At 37.3% G+C, this 16938-nt stretch overlaps 1 protein-coding gene across 5 annotated transcripts in view; it reads right to left on the reverse strand.

Moving 5' to 3' along the window:
• Positions 1-16938, reverse strand: part of UTRN (utrophin) — a 487285-nt gene that overhangs the window by 225588 nt on the left and 244759 nt on the right. For 4 of the 5 annotated variants that reach the window (XM_053904408.1, XM_053904406.1, XM_053904407.1 and 1 more), the window contains exon 50: positions 10177-10366. In XM_053904408.1, the coding sequence (XP_053760383.1) occupies positions 10177-10366 (190 nt within the window). Of the gene's footprint in view, positions 1-3829; positions 4271-10176; positions 10367-16938 lie in introns of those variants that run through there. The other variant, XM_019425052.2, reaches the window with a different exon arrangement.

Genomic DNA, 16938 nt, shown 5'->3' on the forward strand with positions numbered 1-16938 from the left:
ACTATGCGCCTTTGTGGTCATACATCCTTGCCTGGTGACAGTGTAACCCTCCACATAGTTTCATGTTGTCTACATGCAAACACACATACACAGAGCAAACCTCTGTAGACCTCACTGGTCAATCTACATTTGCTGGGCAAGATCTTCTGGACTCTAGTTTTCAGAGTACTCATCGACAGCTGCTCTGAAACCATAGAAGACATGGTTTCTTAGGGAGGACTTGAAGATCAGCACCATCATGAAAGCCTGAGTGCCCCAAAAGGCAAGGCTACGAATAGCCAGTTTCACAAAATCAACAGTCACCAAAATGGTGTGTGTATGAGAGAGAAAAGGACAACCAACTGGGGTGCAAGAAGAGAACAGTGGAAAGTAAGAACAAAATTATGCTCTACTAATATTTAATATGTGATTTTCCCATGGCATATGTGTATAACTTTTTAAATGAATACATATTTATGTGTGTGTGTGTGTGTGTGTGTGTGTGTGTATATGTTTAAAATGTTTTTACTGATAGGACTACATGATCAAAAAGGTTTGCAGATGATTAAAGCCATATAAGCCAAACTGATTTATATACATATGCAGGCAAATAGAACTTATAATACTTAAATCAAAAATTTTTTAATGCTTAAGTCATGAGGAATTCAGTTTATAACACTAATTTTTTTCCTCATTTTTCTATAATGGTTCATATCTCAATCTGCTTTACAAAAAAAAAAAAAAAAAGCTGATTTCACCATGCCTGCAATTAATAAATATTTTACGAAAGTTGGCAGTAAGAAAGAAAACAGGACTTACAAAATTCCTTTCCAACTCAACATAAATTCAGCTTTAATACAAAGATTTAATAATAAAATTTCCTCAAATAATCAGATAACAAGGAAAACAAATTAAAGTCGATTTTATTTTTTAATCACCTGCATTCAGTTCTATTTTTGCTGTGCTCTATTAATATTTTAAAGGAACTAAGCAATCAAAACCAAATCTGGAAGAATTAGCATCCAACATGAGGTGATTTTAGGTCATCAGGGCAATTTCATTGCTGCTAATTATATCTCCAAATAAACAACACTTCTGTTTCAGTTTCCTGACCAAATTTTATGGGATGTATCATAAGGAAGAAATATTTTCAAAGGCAAAAATACAAGTGAATGTGTAAATAGGTGGAGAGGAGGAAAAGCACATTTTAACTCCAACAGCCATGAATTCCAGGTGCCTCCTTCTATTTCCCCCCCTTCAAAACATACAGGAAAACACATAAAATGAGAATATTCAACACAAATTTCCAAATGTGTAACACATGAACTATTTTCTAACACTCAGAAGAAGTTTGAAAATAAGCAAAGACATGGTATCACAGAGAATATGTAAAAAGAGAGATCCTAAAAATGACTAAAAAAGAGGATAAGAATATTAACAGACACTGGATTTCAAACTGCCAATATGAATTTAAAAGAGTCACATCTCCTTTACATTATGCAACATTTTTTTTCTCATTCACTTTGGTCTGTAAATGTATTTACAAGAGACCTCTATATTTTTATGAAGAAACATTGAAAACTTACAGCATTTCCTTTCTAAGAAACTAAATTTAGACAATGTAGGAGGTATAGGGAGAGACAGTCATTATAACATGGACAATTTAAGGGGGAAAGAATTTAAAGTGTCTTAAAGCAAATAAATACCAAACTTGTTTAAACACTGAAGTAATACAGACTATTGATAATTATAATACAATTATGTGTTTTCATTTTCTATAAATAGATACCTACCTATGTCAATATGTGAGATAGCAACTGTTAAATATTTAGTTCTGCAACTAAGACTTTTATTTATACCATGTAAGTTAATACAGCTCAGTAACTAAGATCAATTTTCAAAACATAACCAAGCAAATAAATAATATCTGTTACTATCCGGTTTTTGCATAGCAATTTGGCCATTTCCTATTCTGGACTTCAGTTCCTTAGCCAAAATCTCATATATCACTGCCTTCTATTGACACCTGCTGGAGACTACTGGAATTGCATATTTCTCATTTCATTATCTGGGCAGTTGTTAATTCTGCATCTGAGGAAAGAAATGTGGAAGATAACATTCCAAATGCAAATAACACAAGTTTTAATTTTCTAAAAGCAAAAGTAGCATTCATTCTCAACATTTAAATTTTAATGTTTCCTTTAGGAAATTATGAGTCTCAAGAAATCTATCCAAAGCATACTTCTCATGGGAATAACTTACCCAATGACTTCAGTAGTTGAATTTGTGCATATTTGGGGTATAATTATGAAACTAAGTAACTTTCTCTAGTATCTGAACTTCTACTGTTTCCTGCCTCAGACTAAATACTTGGATCACATGACTCGAGAAAAGTATTTGATTTTGTGAAAGTGTGCATACAAATGGATCAGAAAAATAACCTAGCTAATACAAAAAGAATGCTTTATATATTCACACTTGTAGTTAAAGAGGTAAAGTAACGTGCATTAGTGAATGAGTTTTTATTGTTATCAAAACTGCCTGTCCCTGAAATACATAACGTGTTTATACCAGAATAAACTTATTATCTAAAGTCAACCAAAACACAACACATTGAAATAATTAATTTAAGGGTTTTAGTAACTAAATTAATTATTAAGTTACATTACATTTTAATTAACTTAATGCAAATGAACACATTTGGAAGTATTTCTGTAAAGAATGCCACACTACTCATCCGTCCCCTAAAACTTAAAAAAAAAAAAAGTTTCTGGAAAGAAATACGTTTAATTGACCAAACTGCAAAAGGTAAAAATATATGACAAAGTTAATACAATACTACTCCTCCTGCCCCCAATGCACTACTACATAATATGCGGTTTAGGTGCCTGGACATGTCCTATTTTGTAACATCAGAAAATTAATATTGCCCTAGAGACAGTTGTTCCAGTTCCAAATGAGTTTGGGCAGCTAACAGGGCAACAAGATATTCTTGAGAATGGTACTGAGAGCATGATGTGAAGGAAGAATGTGATGCTGCGGTGCTATAATAAATTGCTTTACATTCCTGGTAGAATTCCTTCCTTTTGATCAAACTGCGCGAGTTTTTGACAAAAGTAATGAGGCACTATGAACCTGGTATAAATCAAACAAAACGATGATGAAAAATAGAAGAGCTAACTTTTTTTTTTAATACAGGAGCTCATTCAATGGTTTATGATTAGGATGACGTAGTATTTGAAATTTGCAACTGTCAAACAAGTTGCCTCCTGAAAGTGTACTTAATCCACCTGTTCAAATAAAATTAAGTTCTTCAAGTTTAACTACAGCATATGAAGATTCAAGAGTATAGGGGATATTTTACGATGAGATTCAGTCTAGGAGTTTCTAAAATGTGCTTTATTTTTTTTTAATTGAAAAAAACAATTAGCTCTAAAGGGATAGATAGTTTTTAAGTAATCTACTGAAAGATTATTTTAAACTGTTCTTTTACATTTACTAAAATTTACACAAAATTAATATAACATGCAATATTAAGACCCTACAAAGTATCACGGAGGTAACAGGTCTTAATGAATGTAGTTTTGCCATATTTTCTCCAAACAGTTTATCAGCCCTTCTCAGAAGATAGGTTTTCGTCAAATGCAAAATAAAATATGCACTGAAACAATACTTGTTTTAGATTCCTAAACAAAATTTAATGAAGCAACTCACTTTAACAGCTCTTACAATCCGTCACTAAGAAAAGGAATCTTTCCTTGCTAAGAACGCTGAAAGGTTAGTTTTTAGAGCCTGAGAAACAGTAGAATTGTCAGACACCCGAGATCCTCATTTTCAATCACTCAGTTACCTTACAGAGCTTCTGATACCGAGGAGAAGAAACTGCCATCCTTTGTAAACGATGTAACAAAACCACAACTTTCTGCAGAGATGTTCTCACCACAGCCATCATTTTAAGTTTACCACACTTCTGGAGACACCTCAGAATTTGCATTATAAATGAAGAGCAATGATCATTTCCTCCCGGTCACTGGACAATGATTTGCCAGTTCTCTGAGCATGCTCGTTTCCAGGAATGCATTTGAAAGATACAGGGGTTTAGATGCTAGGCAAAAGGAGGCTGGTATTCCTTCAACTTCTTCTCAATTTAAAAAACACATACAAACGCCACAAAGAAAGCCCCCCAGCAGATGCTCACAGCCGGTACTTGCTCAGCTCGGCATGGCCAGACAATGAGCAAGTTGTTGAGCCAAACGCTGCCTGCTGCTGGAGAGGAGTGCGCTCTGGCTGTGTAGCCAAAAAGGATATTAAGTGAAACATTAAAGCTGCAGATACATAGCAGACATCTCCTGGGAACGGAGATTCAACACATCACCACGGTGCATGCCTTGAAGCTAGTTTATATTAAGAGATGGAGTGGCATTCATTCACTCACTCTGAGAGATGCGTTCACTCCCCGACTGAATGCAGCTCGGGCCGTGCTCTGTGGGATGACTGAATAGACATTGTTATAAATCTTGAGAAGAGCAGAAACGTACCTGACTCTAATGATAGCAGCCCATACATTAAGTGCTATAAATCACCTCCAGACAGGTCTCAGAACAAGATCATCTAAAACAAAACGAAACAAAAAATGCCTGTGGGGAGGGGGGGTATGTGGCTTTACCTACAGCACCCTAAAAGCAGTGTCGTCCGTGGGCTCTCTGATGCTTGCCTAGGAGAAAAGCCACTAGAAACTGAATTTCTAATGTTAGGTTAGGACTTCTCTAATTAAACAGTAAAGTTAATAAAATTTTTAAAAAGTCTGTAACTGACTGCTAACATTCTAAATTACCACGTTTCCCCTTAGACAGCATCTTCGTGATCTCATTTTATTTGCCATAAAGCTGTTTTAATTTTATGAGTAAGAAATATAAAACATGATTATATGATATAAAGACGCAGGACAGAATTTGGGGGTTTTATATGTATGTGTATATGGGAGATGTGTTTTCCACTGCAGCTTGGATACCATTACAAATATCAATTGGGGTAAAGTAGCCTTAGGAAATGAGCAAAATCACCCAGAATGATTAAATGACTGGGTCAAGGGGCACAGCCAGAAATAGAAGACAGACGTTTCTCATTATCAGTGTCCTGCTCAAACTAATAACCCAGGTAAGGCTGCTATTTCTCTAATGTTGTCATGGTTCTTTAAAAGAAATACAGTGTTGAAAGTATTTGTTTCTCTTCTTTTACTTTGTCTGCTTTCTCAGCCCTTCATGTTATAGCATGATTGAAAGTCCTATATTGGGTCTTACAGAGTTGTTGTGTTTATCAAGCAGTGTTTTTGTGTATTTTTCTGCTTCTGCTTGTGTATTTTTTTCCCTGCAGGTCTATACTGAGAACCTCTACTGCCTCCCTCTGGATAGGCTAACAACATCAAAATATCTCTACAAAGCCAAAATCGGAAGAGGCAGTCAATTAATGACGTAATTAAAAATATTAAGTTATCATACAAATATACAGAACCAGAAAGTAGATTTGTGATTATTTAGGGGTAGGGGGTTAGAGGGTTGGTAATGGGGGATTGATAGCTAAGAGGCATGTGATTTCTTTTTGGGATGAGGAAAATGTTCTGTCTGATTGTAGTGATTGTTACACACCTTTCGCACTTAAAAACAACTGACCTGTACACTTTAAATGGATGGATTGTGTGAAACGTGGAATTATAAGTCATAAAGCTGCTATCAAAAAAATATATGAAGTTGTAATTCCTGTCCCTGAACCAGCAGATAAAGTTTGCACAACAGAGGTATACCACCCCCGCCCCCCCAAACACAATGCTGGGTATGGAGCTGGGTACCAGGGAAGATCGGCAACAATCTAAATCATCAAAGTCTGCACCTGTGGAGAGGATGAAAATTAGGCTGAAAGAGAACACAGGAGATGAAAATATAATAATCCAAAAACACATCTTGTGCGAGAGCAAAAACAGCTACCTACTTATTGTAAGAACAACCCAGAAAGGCAGCAGGGCAGCAGGATTTTCTCCAGGAAAGAATCAGATTAGCTCTATTAATTGGTTACTGCCAAAATGTAAAGCTTATATTTTGAAATATGATTAAAATGATAATAATATCCTAGAATGTAGACAGGAAAATTCAGAATAAATGCATTTGAACGAACAGATAAACTGATAGGGAAGCCAATAGTAGGCTTTCATTCCAAAGCGGGGGTGGGGGGAGGAAGTTTCTGCACTTCAGCCAAATTCCTTCACCTAAATATAGAAACACAGTGACTGCTGCATACTGGGGCATCTCCTCCTGGATGTTACTCACAAACCTTATTTCAACATAGTCCAAATGAAACGTATCATTCCTTCACACTCCACACCAACTTGCACCCTTGCCCTGACTTGTTCTTTCCTTCTACTCCTCATCTCAGGCTCTAATCCCACCTGGCAATCTTCTCCCTCTCTGCCATACTATCAAGACATTAGGTCTATTCCCCCTGTGATTGCCTCATTTCTGGTCATAATCACCTCTCTCACCAGATGGCTGCAAGACTATCTTACCAGACCTCATGCACTGCTACTAATCTTGCCCAGTTCAAACCCATTCCTCGCAATGCCATCAGCTAGAGTCCTATAAAACACAAATCCCCTTGCATCACCCTCTTGCTCAACAACACTCTTCGATGACTTCTCCCTGTTGCCACTGGGTTACGATATAAAAAACTCAGCAAGTCGAACAAGACCCTCTGTGACCTGAACCGCTCAGAAACTCGGAGCTTCTCTCTCCAAAGGACTGGGTTTTCTCTTGCCAGCTCTGCTGAGGAGTAAAGCCTTACTGCCTTGCAGTCAGGCAATGAAACATAAATACATAAATCCAAATGGTCATCCATCCTTAACAGAAATGGCATGTATCATAGGATACTCCCAGAAATGAATCTTCATCTTCCATTGTGCTTCTAAACTATCGTTTATCAAAATTCACCCAAAATTACCTTAAGATGAATACGGAATAAGCTTCTTCATCTTCATGAAATACTCCTGTATCTCTGTATCCAGCTGTCATGAGACATGGAGCAGGTACAAACAGCGAGTATGACATGTAAGCAGTTCTACATACACCCCTTGTGCACAGGACACACATACGCCAAGGCCCTAATTCCACCTTTTTTAGCACACCCCTAAACCGCCCACCCACCCCCACCACCACCATGCCACCAGAAAATGCATTTTATAATTTCAGGCACTTTTGTTTGTACATTTATTTTCTTCAACAAACATCTTTTCCTTCCCAAAAAAGTTTGCATTTTCATTCTCTATTCACTCCCACAAAAGGACGAGTCACCAGCACAAAAAGTCACAGGATAATTTAAGTTCTCTCATCTCAGGAATACTAAGCAAAAGGTACTAAGTCTCTACATGCATCTACTTATAAGGTGCCAAAAATAAAGCCATAGCATTTTTTTAATAAAATAGAGAGGATGTTTTAAAATGAAGATCATTTTGGGGCACCTGGGCGGCTCAGTCGGTTGAGCATCTGACTTCAGCTCAGGTCATGATCTCAGGATTTGTGAGTTCGAGCCCTGCATCAGGCTCTGAGCTGAGCAGCAGCTCAGAGCCTGGAGCCTGCTTCAGATTCTCTCTCTCTCTCTCTCTCTCTCTCTCTCTCTCTGCCCCTCCTCTATTTGTGCTCTTGCTCTCTCTCTCAAAAATAAATAAATACACAGAAGACAATATTTTTAAAAAATAAAATAAAATAAAATGCTCCTTTTTAAAAGGAGCAAGGCAGTGAAAAATCATGCAAATTACTATCATGGGAAATACCCTAAACAAAAACAAATACATGTGTTTATCCTTAGACAAACAAAGACACTATAACAGGCTCTTAATAAATGCCCCTCTTTAATACTTCTTAGGAGTCACAACATTAAATTTCAACAACATTAAATTATTTTCGAGAGACATTTACTATACATGCCATAATTTCAGTCAGCAAGCTTTCTTTCTTGATGCTGGTTGCCAGAAGACAAGCAATCTTAGGCTTAGTTATTTTTATTTGGAAAGATTTTAAGCATCTTCATTTACATTTATTTCCTCAGTTTTGAGTATTCGTTAAGTATTGAGAAGAATTTTGGCTATGGTAAAAATATATCCCAAGATAAAATGTGCCAGAAGACATTATCAACCTTTAAAATACGTCTGTTTTGCTGATCTTCATCATCAAGGTTCATGTCAAGCCTCCTTCACTCATTGTCTATACACTGTTGCAGCCTTAAATGCACAGCCTGGTGTCTTTTGAATTTAACACCATTACATAAAGTAAGCATCCGTGAGCATTTATAAGTCTGGCTTCCAGTTGTTTAAATCATAAAAAATAATATATTCTAGCATCTGCCTACAGTTAGAGCCCTCTCTAACCCCCTGAAAAAGAGATGATAGCTAAATATTTTATCAAATAACATGTATAGTGTTTTCCTCAGATTCTAGACGGGGAAGACAAAAGGACATATTTAACCTCGATAGTTGCTCAGTCACCCTCATTACCAAGTCACAAGTGTATTATGCAATGAATAAAAAGTAAGAAGTAATGTAATTAAACATGGATTTTCATTAAATTAATCTTGAGGACTCCACCATTAAAATACCCTAATAGTCTTTACACATGGGAACAAGTTACAAAGAAGTCTATTCCTGAAAGGTCCTTTTAAAAAAATAATTTATAACTTTTTAGTGAAAATAATTTCAAATGTAGAGAAAATTTGTAAGAATAAGAACAATTATGGGGGGCCTGGGTGGCTCAGTCGGTTAAGCGTCCAACTTCGGCTCAGGTCATGATCTCGCGGTCCGTGGGTTTGAGCCCCGCGTCAGGCTCTGTGCTGACAGCTCAGAGCCTGGAGCCTGTTTCAGATTCTGTGTCTCCCTCTTTCTCTGACCCTCCCCTGTTCATGCTTTCTCTCTCTCTCTGTCTCAAAAATAAATAAATGTTAAAAAAAAAAAAAAAAAAGAATAAGAACAATTCCCAGAAAGCTACTGTACCCATTAACCAGATTCGTATATCTGTGAACATTCTGATATTTCAAGGGAAAAGAATTCTAAGAAAAGACTCAAAAAGATCATCACACTGAATTTCATAATGGTGAAGTTAGGGTCCACAGGAAGTGGTCAGTATTTACCTAGAATGTACACGTATGACACTAGGTAGGCAACAATATGGAGTCACATAATGTCTGCCCTTGAGGAGCCAAGTGATCAGCCGGGACAGGACGGACATGCCTCAGATGGCACCGAGTCATGAGTTCACAAGCATACCAGAAATAATAACTGTGAGAATGACGTGAGACTGACAAGACATAAAGAAATATGCAGATGTGAAACTGGTAGACAAGCAGACTTCTCCATTAAAATAGGTTTTCACACCAAGTCCTAAATGAGAAGGCCTGTGATTGGCCGGATTAGGTCATTCTATACAAAGATGGTAAATTCAAGGGCACTGAAGCAGTTGTACTTGGGGGCAGAGAAAAGATACAGATGTGCTACTTGACATTTCTCATAAACTTTTGTAAAGGAAAGATTTTGTGTTAGCATGTTTCGTAGAGGAGAGATAGTTGAACCTCAGACTCCATATACAATCATAGTATCGAGCTAATGACATAAAAGTAATAATGTTCTTAAGCCTAATGTTCGTAGTTGTAAATTAAGCCACAGAGCCTTTGCAGCTTTTATATTAAGTACTTTATAATAAATGGAGAAAGAAACACCTTCATATTAAAAGGAGGTGCCCAGTTTCAGATTCTGTGTCTCCCTCTCTCTCTGACCCTCCCCCGTTCATGCTCTGTCTCTCTCTGTCTCAAAAATAAATAAATGTTAAAAAAAAAAAAAAAAAAAAAAAAAGGAGGTGCCCTTATAATTTAGGATTCAATGAGGCTAAGTGTAATAGGGCTTAAAATGACAAAAACAGAACAGCTCTGAGTCTGTTAGTGTAAATAAACAATTATTACTTCCATAAAACGGGGTTTTCCTCTATTATTAAGTAAAAGTATTTTATAGATCTTATTTCCAGAAACCAATTATTCACAGGGGAGCATGGATCTCCTAACAGAATTAGGTAACAACCTCACCTTTTAATGGTAATAAATTTGCATGCAGCTGCATCAAAAGAGCGCAGTAAAAATAAAAACACTGGGTGCAGTGTCCCGTGCACTTGCCTGCATCTGCTGTGCGAGCTCCCTGGCCAAGCCGCTGTCCTGAAGAGCATTCTCCCGCTGAGAGGCATCTGCAAGCACGTTCACTGTGGTCTCTGCTTCTTGTATCCACTTCAGGAAGTTCTCCAGATCCCTACGAGAGGCCTGCACTGTCCTCAGTTCAGCTTCCAAGGCGCTCTGTCTGTCGCCAACGCTGCAAGTAACAACACGACACGCACGTTTCCATGACTTCCGGTGTGACAGTCCGGACCGTGCAACCCCGAAAAACACATTAACAGCCTCCGAGGAACCTTTATTATTTAAGTGCCTAATGTAACTGGGACATTTATTGACCTGTGTATCTTGAATAATTCTGAATGAGAGGAGTGATGTGAATAGTGAGAACAGGGAGAGAGACATATAAATATGAACAAAATAACACCCATATCATAAAATAATCATGACTCCATTTTACAACTCCTAATTGTATATTAAGTTATTCCCTGATATTTTATTTCAATACCTTAGCATAATGCCTAACACTCAAAGGAAGTATCAATAAATATTCATGCAACAAGTGACTAAATGAATTCTAGGAAGCAGTAAAATCTGAAGAAATATGACAAAATGAAAATAATTTTAAGGGCTTACTTTACATATTTTAAAACAACTCAAATCAATACAAATTGGTTCTTTAAACTGATTTAATAATATTACATTTGGGAAACATTGGAAAATCAAGTTTCTATAAACTCTTCATTAAACCAAAGTCAAAACTAACACATAGAACTATCATGGAGTTGCATGATTTAAGACAGATACATTCCTGGGCAACTATGTGGCTCATTTGGTTAAGCATCCGACTCTTGATTTCATCTCAGGTCATGATCTCACGGTTCATGAGACTTAGCCTTGCATCAGGCTCTGTGCTGACAGCGTGGAGCCTGCTTGGGATTCTCTCTTTCTCCCTCTTTCTCTCTGCCCCTCCCTCACTTGTGATCACTCATGCATTCTCTCTCTCTCTTTCAAAATAAATAAATGTAAACATTTAAGAGGTATACATTCCTGTATATTCAACCTTTAAAACTTTTTATGCCTCAAAGCTCCATAATGAGAAAAAAAAAAAAAAAAAAAAAAAAACAATGCTAAAAGTGGATACTAACAATTACACCCTAAGTGTTTAAACCCAAGGGAACTGAAGACATATATCTACACTTGCACACAAATTTTCATATAGCATCATTATTTCTGATAGCCAAATGGTAGAATCAACCCAAATGTCTATCAATAGAGAAATGGATAGATAAAATGTAGTATACATGTAGTATACTCAACCATAGAAAGGAGTGAAATACCGATACACGCTATAACATGTATCAACCTTGAAAGTATGGCAAGTGGAAGAAGCCAGACATAAGAGGCTACATATTGTGTGATTCCATTCATGTTTATATGAAATTTCCAAAAGAGGTAAATCCACACAGAATGAAGAGAGATTAGTTGTTGCCTAGGACTGGAGAAGAAGGCAATGTGGATTGACTGCTAATGGGTATTGTGTTTCTCTTTGGGGTGATAAAATGTTCTGAAATTGAGAGTATTGTTGTGGTTGCACAACATGGTGAATATGCTAAAAATCACTGAGTTGTACACTTTAAAAGAGTTAATTTCATGGTATGTGAACTATATAACAATAAAAAAATCAGTATGTGTAATATAATCTCATTTATATTTATATATATTTTCTACCCCATCCACTCATTTATCCATACATCATGCATCCATCCATCTGTCTTATACACAGGACTGTCTGTATATTTAGATAAAAGGATAAATGCCTGTAATGTTAATATTAAAACAGTTATTTCTAGGTGCTGGGATTTAAGGTGGTTCACTTTCCTGTTTGTACTTTTCTGTAGTCTTGGATTTTACAATGAACATCAATCTTCACACATCAATAAACAAATTCTTAAATGAATGGGTAAAAGATTTAAACAGGCCATCATAGAAGATACACGGATGGTAAATAAGCACATACTCATCATCAGTACTCATCAGAGAAATGTAAATTCAAGCCACAATGAGACATTAGAATGGCTTTAGAAAATTATTATACCAAGTACTGGGGAAAATGTAGAATAACTGCCACACTCATACATTGCAAATGGGAGTGCAAAATGGTACCGCCATCGAAAAACTTTTAATAAAGTTAACCATGTACTCAAGAACAATCTAGCAATCCTACGCCCAAGTATTTACTCAAAAGAAATGAAAACATATATTCACACAAAATCCACATCCAAATCTTTGAGGCAGCTTTATTCATAATGGCCCCGAACAGGTAATCACCCAAATATCATCAGGTGGTAAATAGATAAACTGTGGTGTATGCATACAATGGAATACTACTCAACAATAAACTGACAGATGCAACAACATGGATGGAATCTCAAATGCATTTTGCTAAGTCAAAAAAGCCAGGCACGAAAGCTTTATGTTCCCATTCATAAGCCATTCTAGAAAGTCATCAACCTCATCTGAGCATTTACCTACTAAACAGTCTCCAGTAGTGTTTGGTTGCCTAGAATAAACCCAAATTGCTTTTCCTGAAACTCAATGTCCTCCACAATCTGTCACGAATTCACTTTTCTAACTTATTCCCTAGATCTCTCCAAAACTCTCTTCAGATCAACATGGTATGCTCCTATTGTTCTAGGATATTCTTAATACTGTGTCCACCCAAAAACTTCATATCCACATAAAAATGTCCTTCTAACCACCTCCACTTATCAAAATCCTGCCAATTCTTTCAGGGGTAAGGACCACCTTCTTCAGAACATCCCAGCCCAATTAGATTTCCTTGCTTTAAGTTCATAAAAGGTCACTGCTCCTCTTTATCCAGAAAGTAATCACATGGGGGCACCTGGGTAGCTCAGTCGGTTGAGTGTCAGCCTCTTGATTTCAACTCAGGTCATGTCCAGGATTGTGGGACTGAGCTCCATGAACTGTGTGCTGAGTGTGGAGCCTGTTTAAGACATTCTCTCTCCCTCTTTCTCTCTCTCTCTCTCTCTCTCTCTCTCTCTTTCTTCCCTCCCCCTCCCACACCCACCCCTCTCCCCTGCTAACGCAGCTCTCTCGGAAAAAAAAAAAAAAGGTTTAAAAAACATGGATCCTGGAAAAGCCCTTCGATTGTGATCTTGTTACACACTTAAATTTTACTTTGTATTACATGTATTTGTTTTCTGTCCTCCTGTTCTGTAGACTCACTATGGGCAGAAGGACTCTTGTATATCTCCATATTTCTCAGAGTCCTTGTAACAGTATTATAATAAGTATTTATAGGAAAAGGACAATCAAGATTGTAAACCAGGAAAAAATATATATATAAGAAGCAAAAAACAGGGGAGCCAAGAGAGGGAGAAGCAAACAGACCTTCACGCTAATGGTGAGAAGAGATCTCAAAAGAGACAGCCAATGAATTGGGTCAGATGAGGGCTATGTTTTTTTGTTTTAACTAGATGAAGCTAACAAAGGATACATTCGGAAAAAACAAGGAAATAACCCAAAAGAGAAAAGAAAAACATGCACACACACAAAAAAAAGACAAACCCACATTAGATCCATGAAACAGGGATTCCAAACTAGGAGAAAAGCACAGAAAATCCTCAGGATTATGGCCCAGAAAGTATGTCTACAGAAGAAATGTCTCTAAGTAAAAATATTAGAAGTAATAGATTGCTTACTATGATCGACTTTGTGAGAAATTATACTGTCAGGTCATTGACAAATGTGGGAAGAATTAGTAATAGGTACAAAGGAACCTAAGTACATAAAAGCAAGGCAATTATTAATTTCAGATGAAAAAAACAAGAAGCAAAATTATAATAAACTTCAGTGCTTGGCTGTTGATGATGTTTAGACACACATAACAGTGTCAACACAGAATAACTGTTTATCTAAAACTTCAGCATTAAGGGGCCTTTGGGTGGCTCAGTCTGTTAAGCAACTGACTCTTGGTTTTGGCTCAGGTCACAATCTCACAGTTCATGGGTTCAAGCCCCGCATTGGGATCTGCACTGACAGTGCACGGCCTGCTTGGGATTCTCGCTCCCTCTCTCTCTGCATCTTCCCCACTTGGGTGTTCTCTCTTTCTCTTTCTCTTTCTCTTTCTCTTTCTCTCTCTTAAAATAAATAAACATTTAAAAAATTAAAAAAAAATTAAGAATAAAAATAAAAATTCAGCAATGAGATGATATAGCCACTGTGGAAAACAGTATGGTGATTCCTCAACAAATTAAAAATAGAATTAACATATGATCTATCAATTCTGCTTTTGTGGATACACCCAAAAGAATTTAAAGCAGCATCTTGAAAACATTTGCCCCCCATGTTCACAGCAGCATAATTCACAATAAGTAAAATGTGGAAGCAACCCAAGTGTCCATCAACTGATGTATGGATAAGTAAAATGTGATATATACATACAAGGAAACATTATTAAGCCCTAACAAGGAAAGAAATTCTGACATATGCTACAACATGGATGAACCTTCAGCACATTATACAAAGCGAAATAAGTTAGTAAAAAAAAACACAGATACTGTATAATTTCACTTACATGAGGTACTTAGAGTAGTCAAATCCAAACAGGGAGTAAAATGGTGGTTGCCAGGAATGGGAGAAAGAAAGAATGGGGAGTTATCGTTTAATGAACACAGAGTTTTCACTCTGCAAGATGAAAAGAGTTATGGGCATGGTCGGTGGTGATGGCTGCACAATGGCATGAATATTTAATACCACTGAACTATAGACTTAAAAATAGTTAAGATGGTAAATTTTATGTTATGCATATTTTACCACAATAAAAATAAAGTGAAAAAAAATTCAATGATGAGGAAGGGAAGAGAACAGTGGCATGAGAAAGCTATGCCCTATGTATTTACCAGAATAGGATATCAATAGACAATATCTAATATTGATGTATTGGAAGATAATGGTATACTCATTTTATTTAGAATATGCAAATGTATAAATGACGTAAGGAGAAGCCAAAAGAAGATAAAGTAGTTGCTCCCGGTGGGGGGGGAGGAACCATGGTGAACAGTGAGAGAACCACTATATTTTGTAATACACCTTTAAGTACTTCTAATTTTTTAAAACATATGTATATATTTCTTTACTTTTTATTTAAAAAAAATTTTTTTAATGTTCATTTATTTTTGAGAGACAGAGACAGTGTAAGTAGGGGAGGGGCAGAGAGAGAGGGAGACACAGAATCCGAAGCAGGCTCCAGGCTCTGAGCCGTCAGCACAGAGCCTGATGCGGGCCTTGAACCCACGAGCTGTGAGATCATGACCCGAGCCAAAGTCAGACGCTCAACCGAGTGAGCCATCCAGGAGCCCCTATTGCGTTACTTTTTAAATTTTAGAAGTTACCCACTAGAATTTGGGTGGTTGGCAGTACTGGTGTTGTTTAATCTTCCACCCAGTTTTTAAAACATCAACAGAGGGGCGCCTGGGTGGCTCAGTGGGTTGGGCGTCCGACTTCGGCTCAGGTCATGATCTCACGACTCGTGAGTTCGAGCCCCGCGTCGGGCTCTGTGCTGACGGCTCAGAGCCTGGAGCCTATTTCAGATTCTGTGTCTCCCCCTCTCTCTCTGACCCTCCCCCATTCATGCTCTGTCTCTCTCTGTCTCAAAAGTAAATAAACGTTAAAAAAAAAAAAATAAAAATAAAAAAAAAAATAAAACATCAACAGAAAAACTATTACGAATAACCAAATAAAGGCAGTACCAAAATGGTACTAAAAAGCAAAAAATTACAGGAGTACACACACGCAATTAGTTGACCATGAGTAGGCACCTCTTAACACTCACGTAAAATTAATGACTATAAAATTTGATGAAGTCAAATGTTTTAATTTTACAGAATCATTATCATTTATTTTGAAGAATACTCACATGTACGTAATAGGTTATGTGGCAAACAGCTAATGTAAAAACAGATTATAGATTAGCTCTATTAAACCTTAAGAATGCCCAGCCTAGAAAAAAGGATGCAAATGTCTGAGAATCCAATGGGTTTATTTATTTCCCTTTAAAAATGAACCAATCACTAATCCTCGGTCCAGAGCTTTAGTGTTTACATTCTTTACCTTAAATATCCTTCATCCCCACCCCCATTCCCACTCACCTTCCCCTCCCCCCAGAACTTGGTGCAGACACCTGCAATGAAGTGCAGGCACTTTGTCCCACACAATCACATGATGTCCTTTACCCTGGCTGTTAGTGTGCCCTTTCTGCTATGACAGATCTCCACAAACTCAACGGCTTCGAGCCACCTGAGTTTATTACCTCACAGTTCTGTCAGGTAGTTTCTGAACTAGAGCTCCCCAGACTTAAATCAAGTTGTCAGCAAGGCCACATTCCTTGGTGAAGGCCCTAGAGATAGTCCTGTTTCCTTGTCATTTCCAGCTTCTGGCTGGAGATCACCCATATTCCTTGGCTCCTGACCCCTTCCTCCATCTTTACTTTCATGAAGACGCATGTCATAGAACGGGGTCCACTCAGATGATCCAAGATAATCTCCCTACCTGGGAAGACATTCTGCCACCTTATCACATCTCCAATCATGACCAAAAGTGACTATTTTGTTGTCTGTGAGAAGCTTCTGGATCATCAGCGCACCTGGTACTCCCAAGGCCTACACACAGTAGCAATTCCAGTATGCACTGAATGCATTAACAAAAACAGAAATAACGTCTCCCATCCTGTAATAATTCATGGACAAA

Source organism: Panthera pardus, unplaced genomic scaffold, assembly GCF_024362965.1.
Source record: "Panthera pardus isolate Hobbes unplaced genomic scaffold, ASM2436296v1 HiC_scaffold_17, whole genome shotgun sequence".
In the NCBI taxonomy this organism is placed as follows: domain Eukaryota; kingdom Metazoa; phylum Chordata; class Mammalia; order Carnivora; family Felidae; genus Panthera; species Panthera pardus.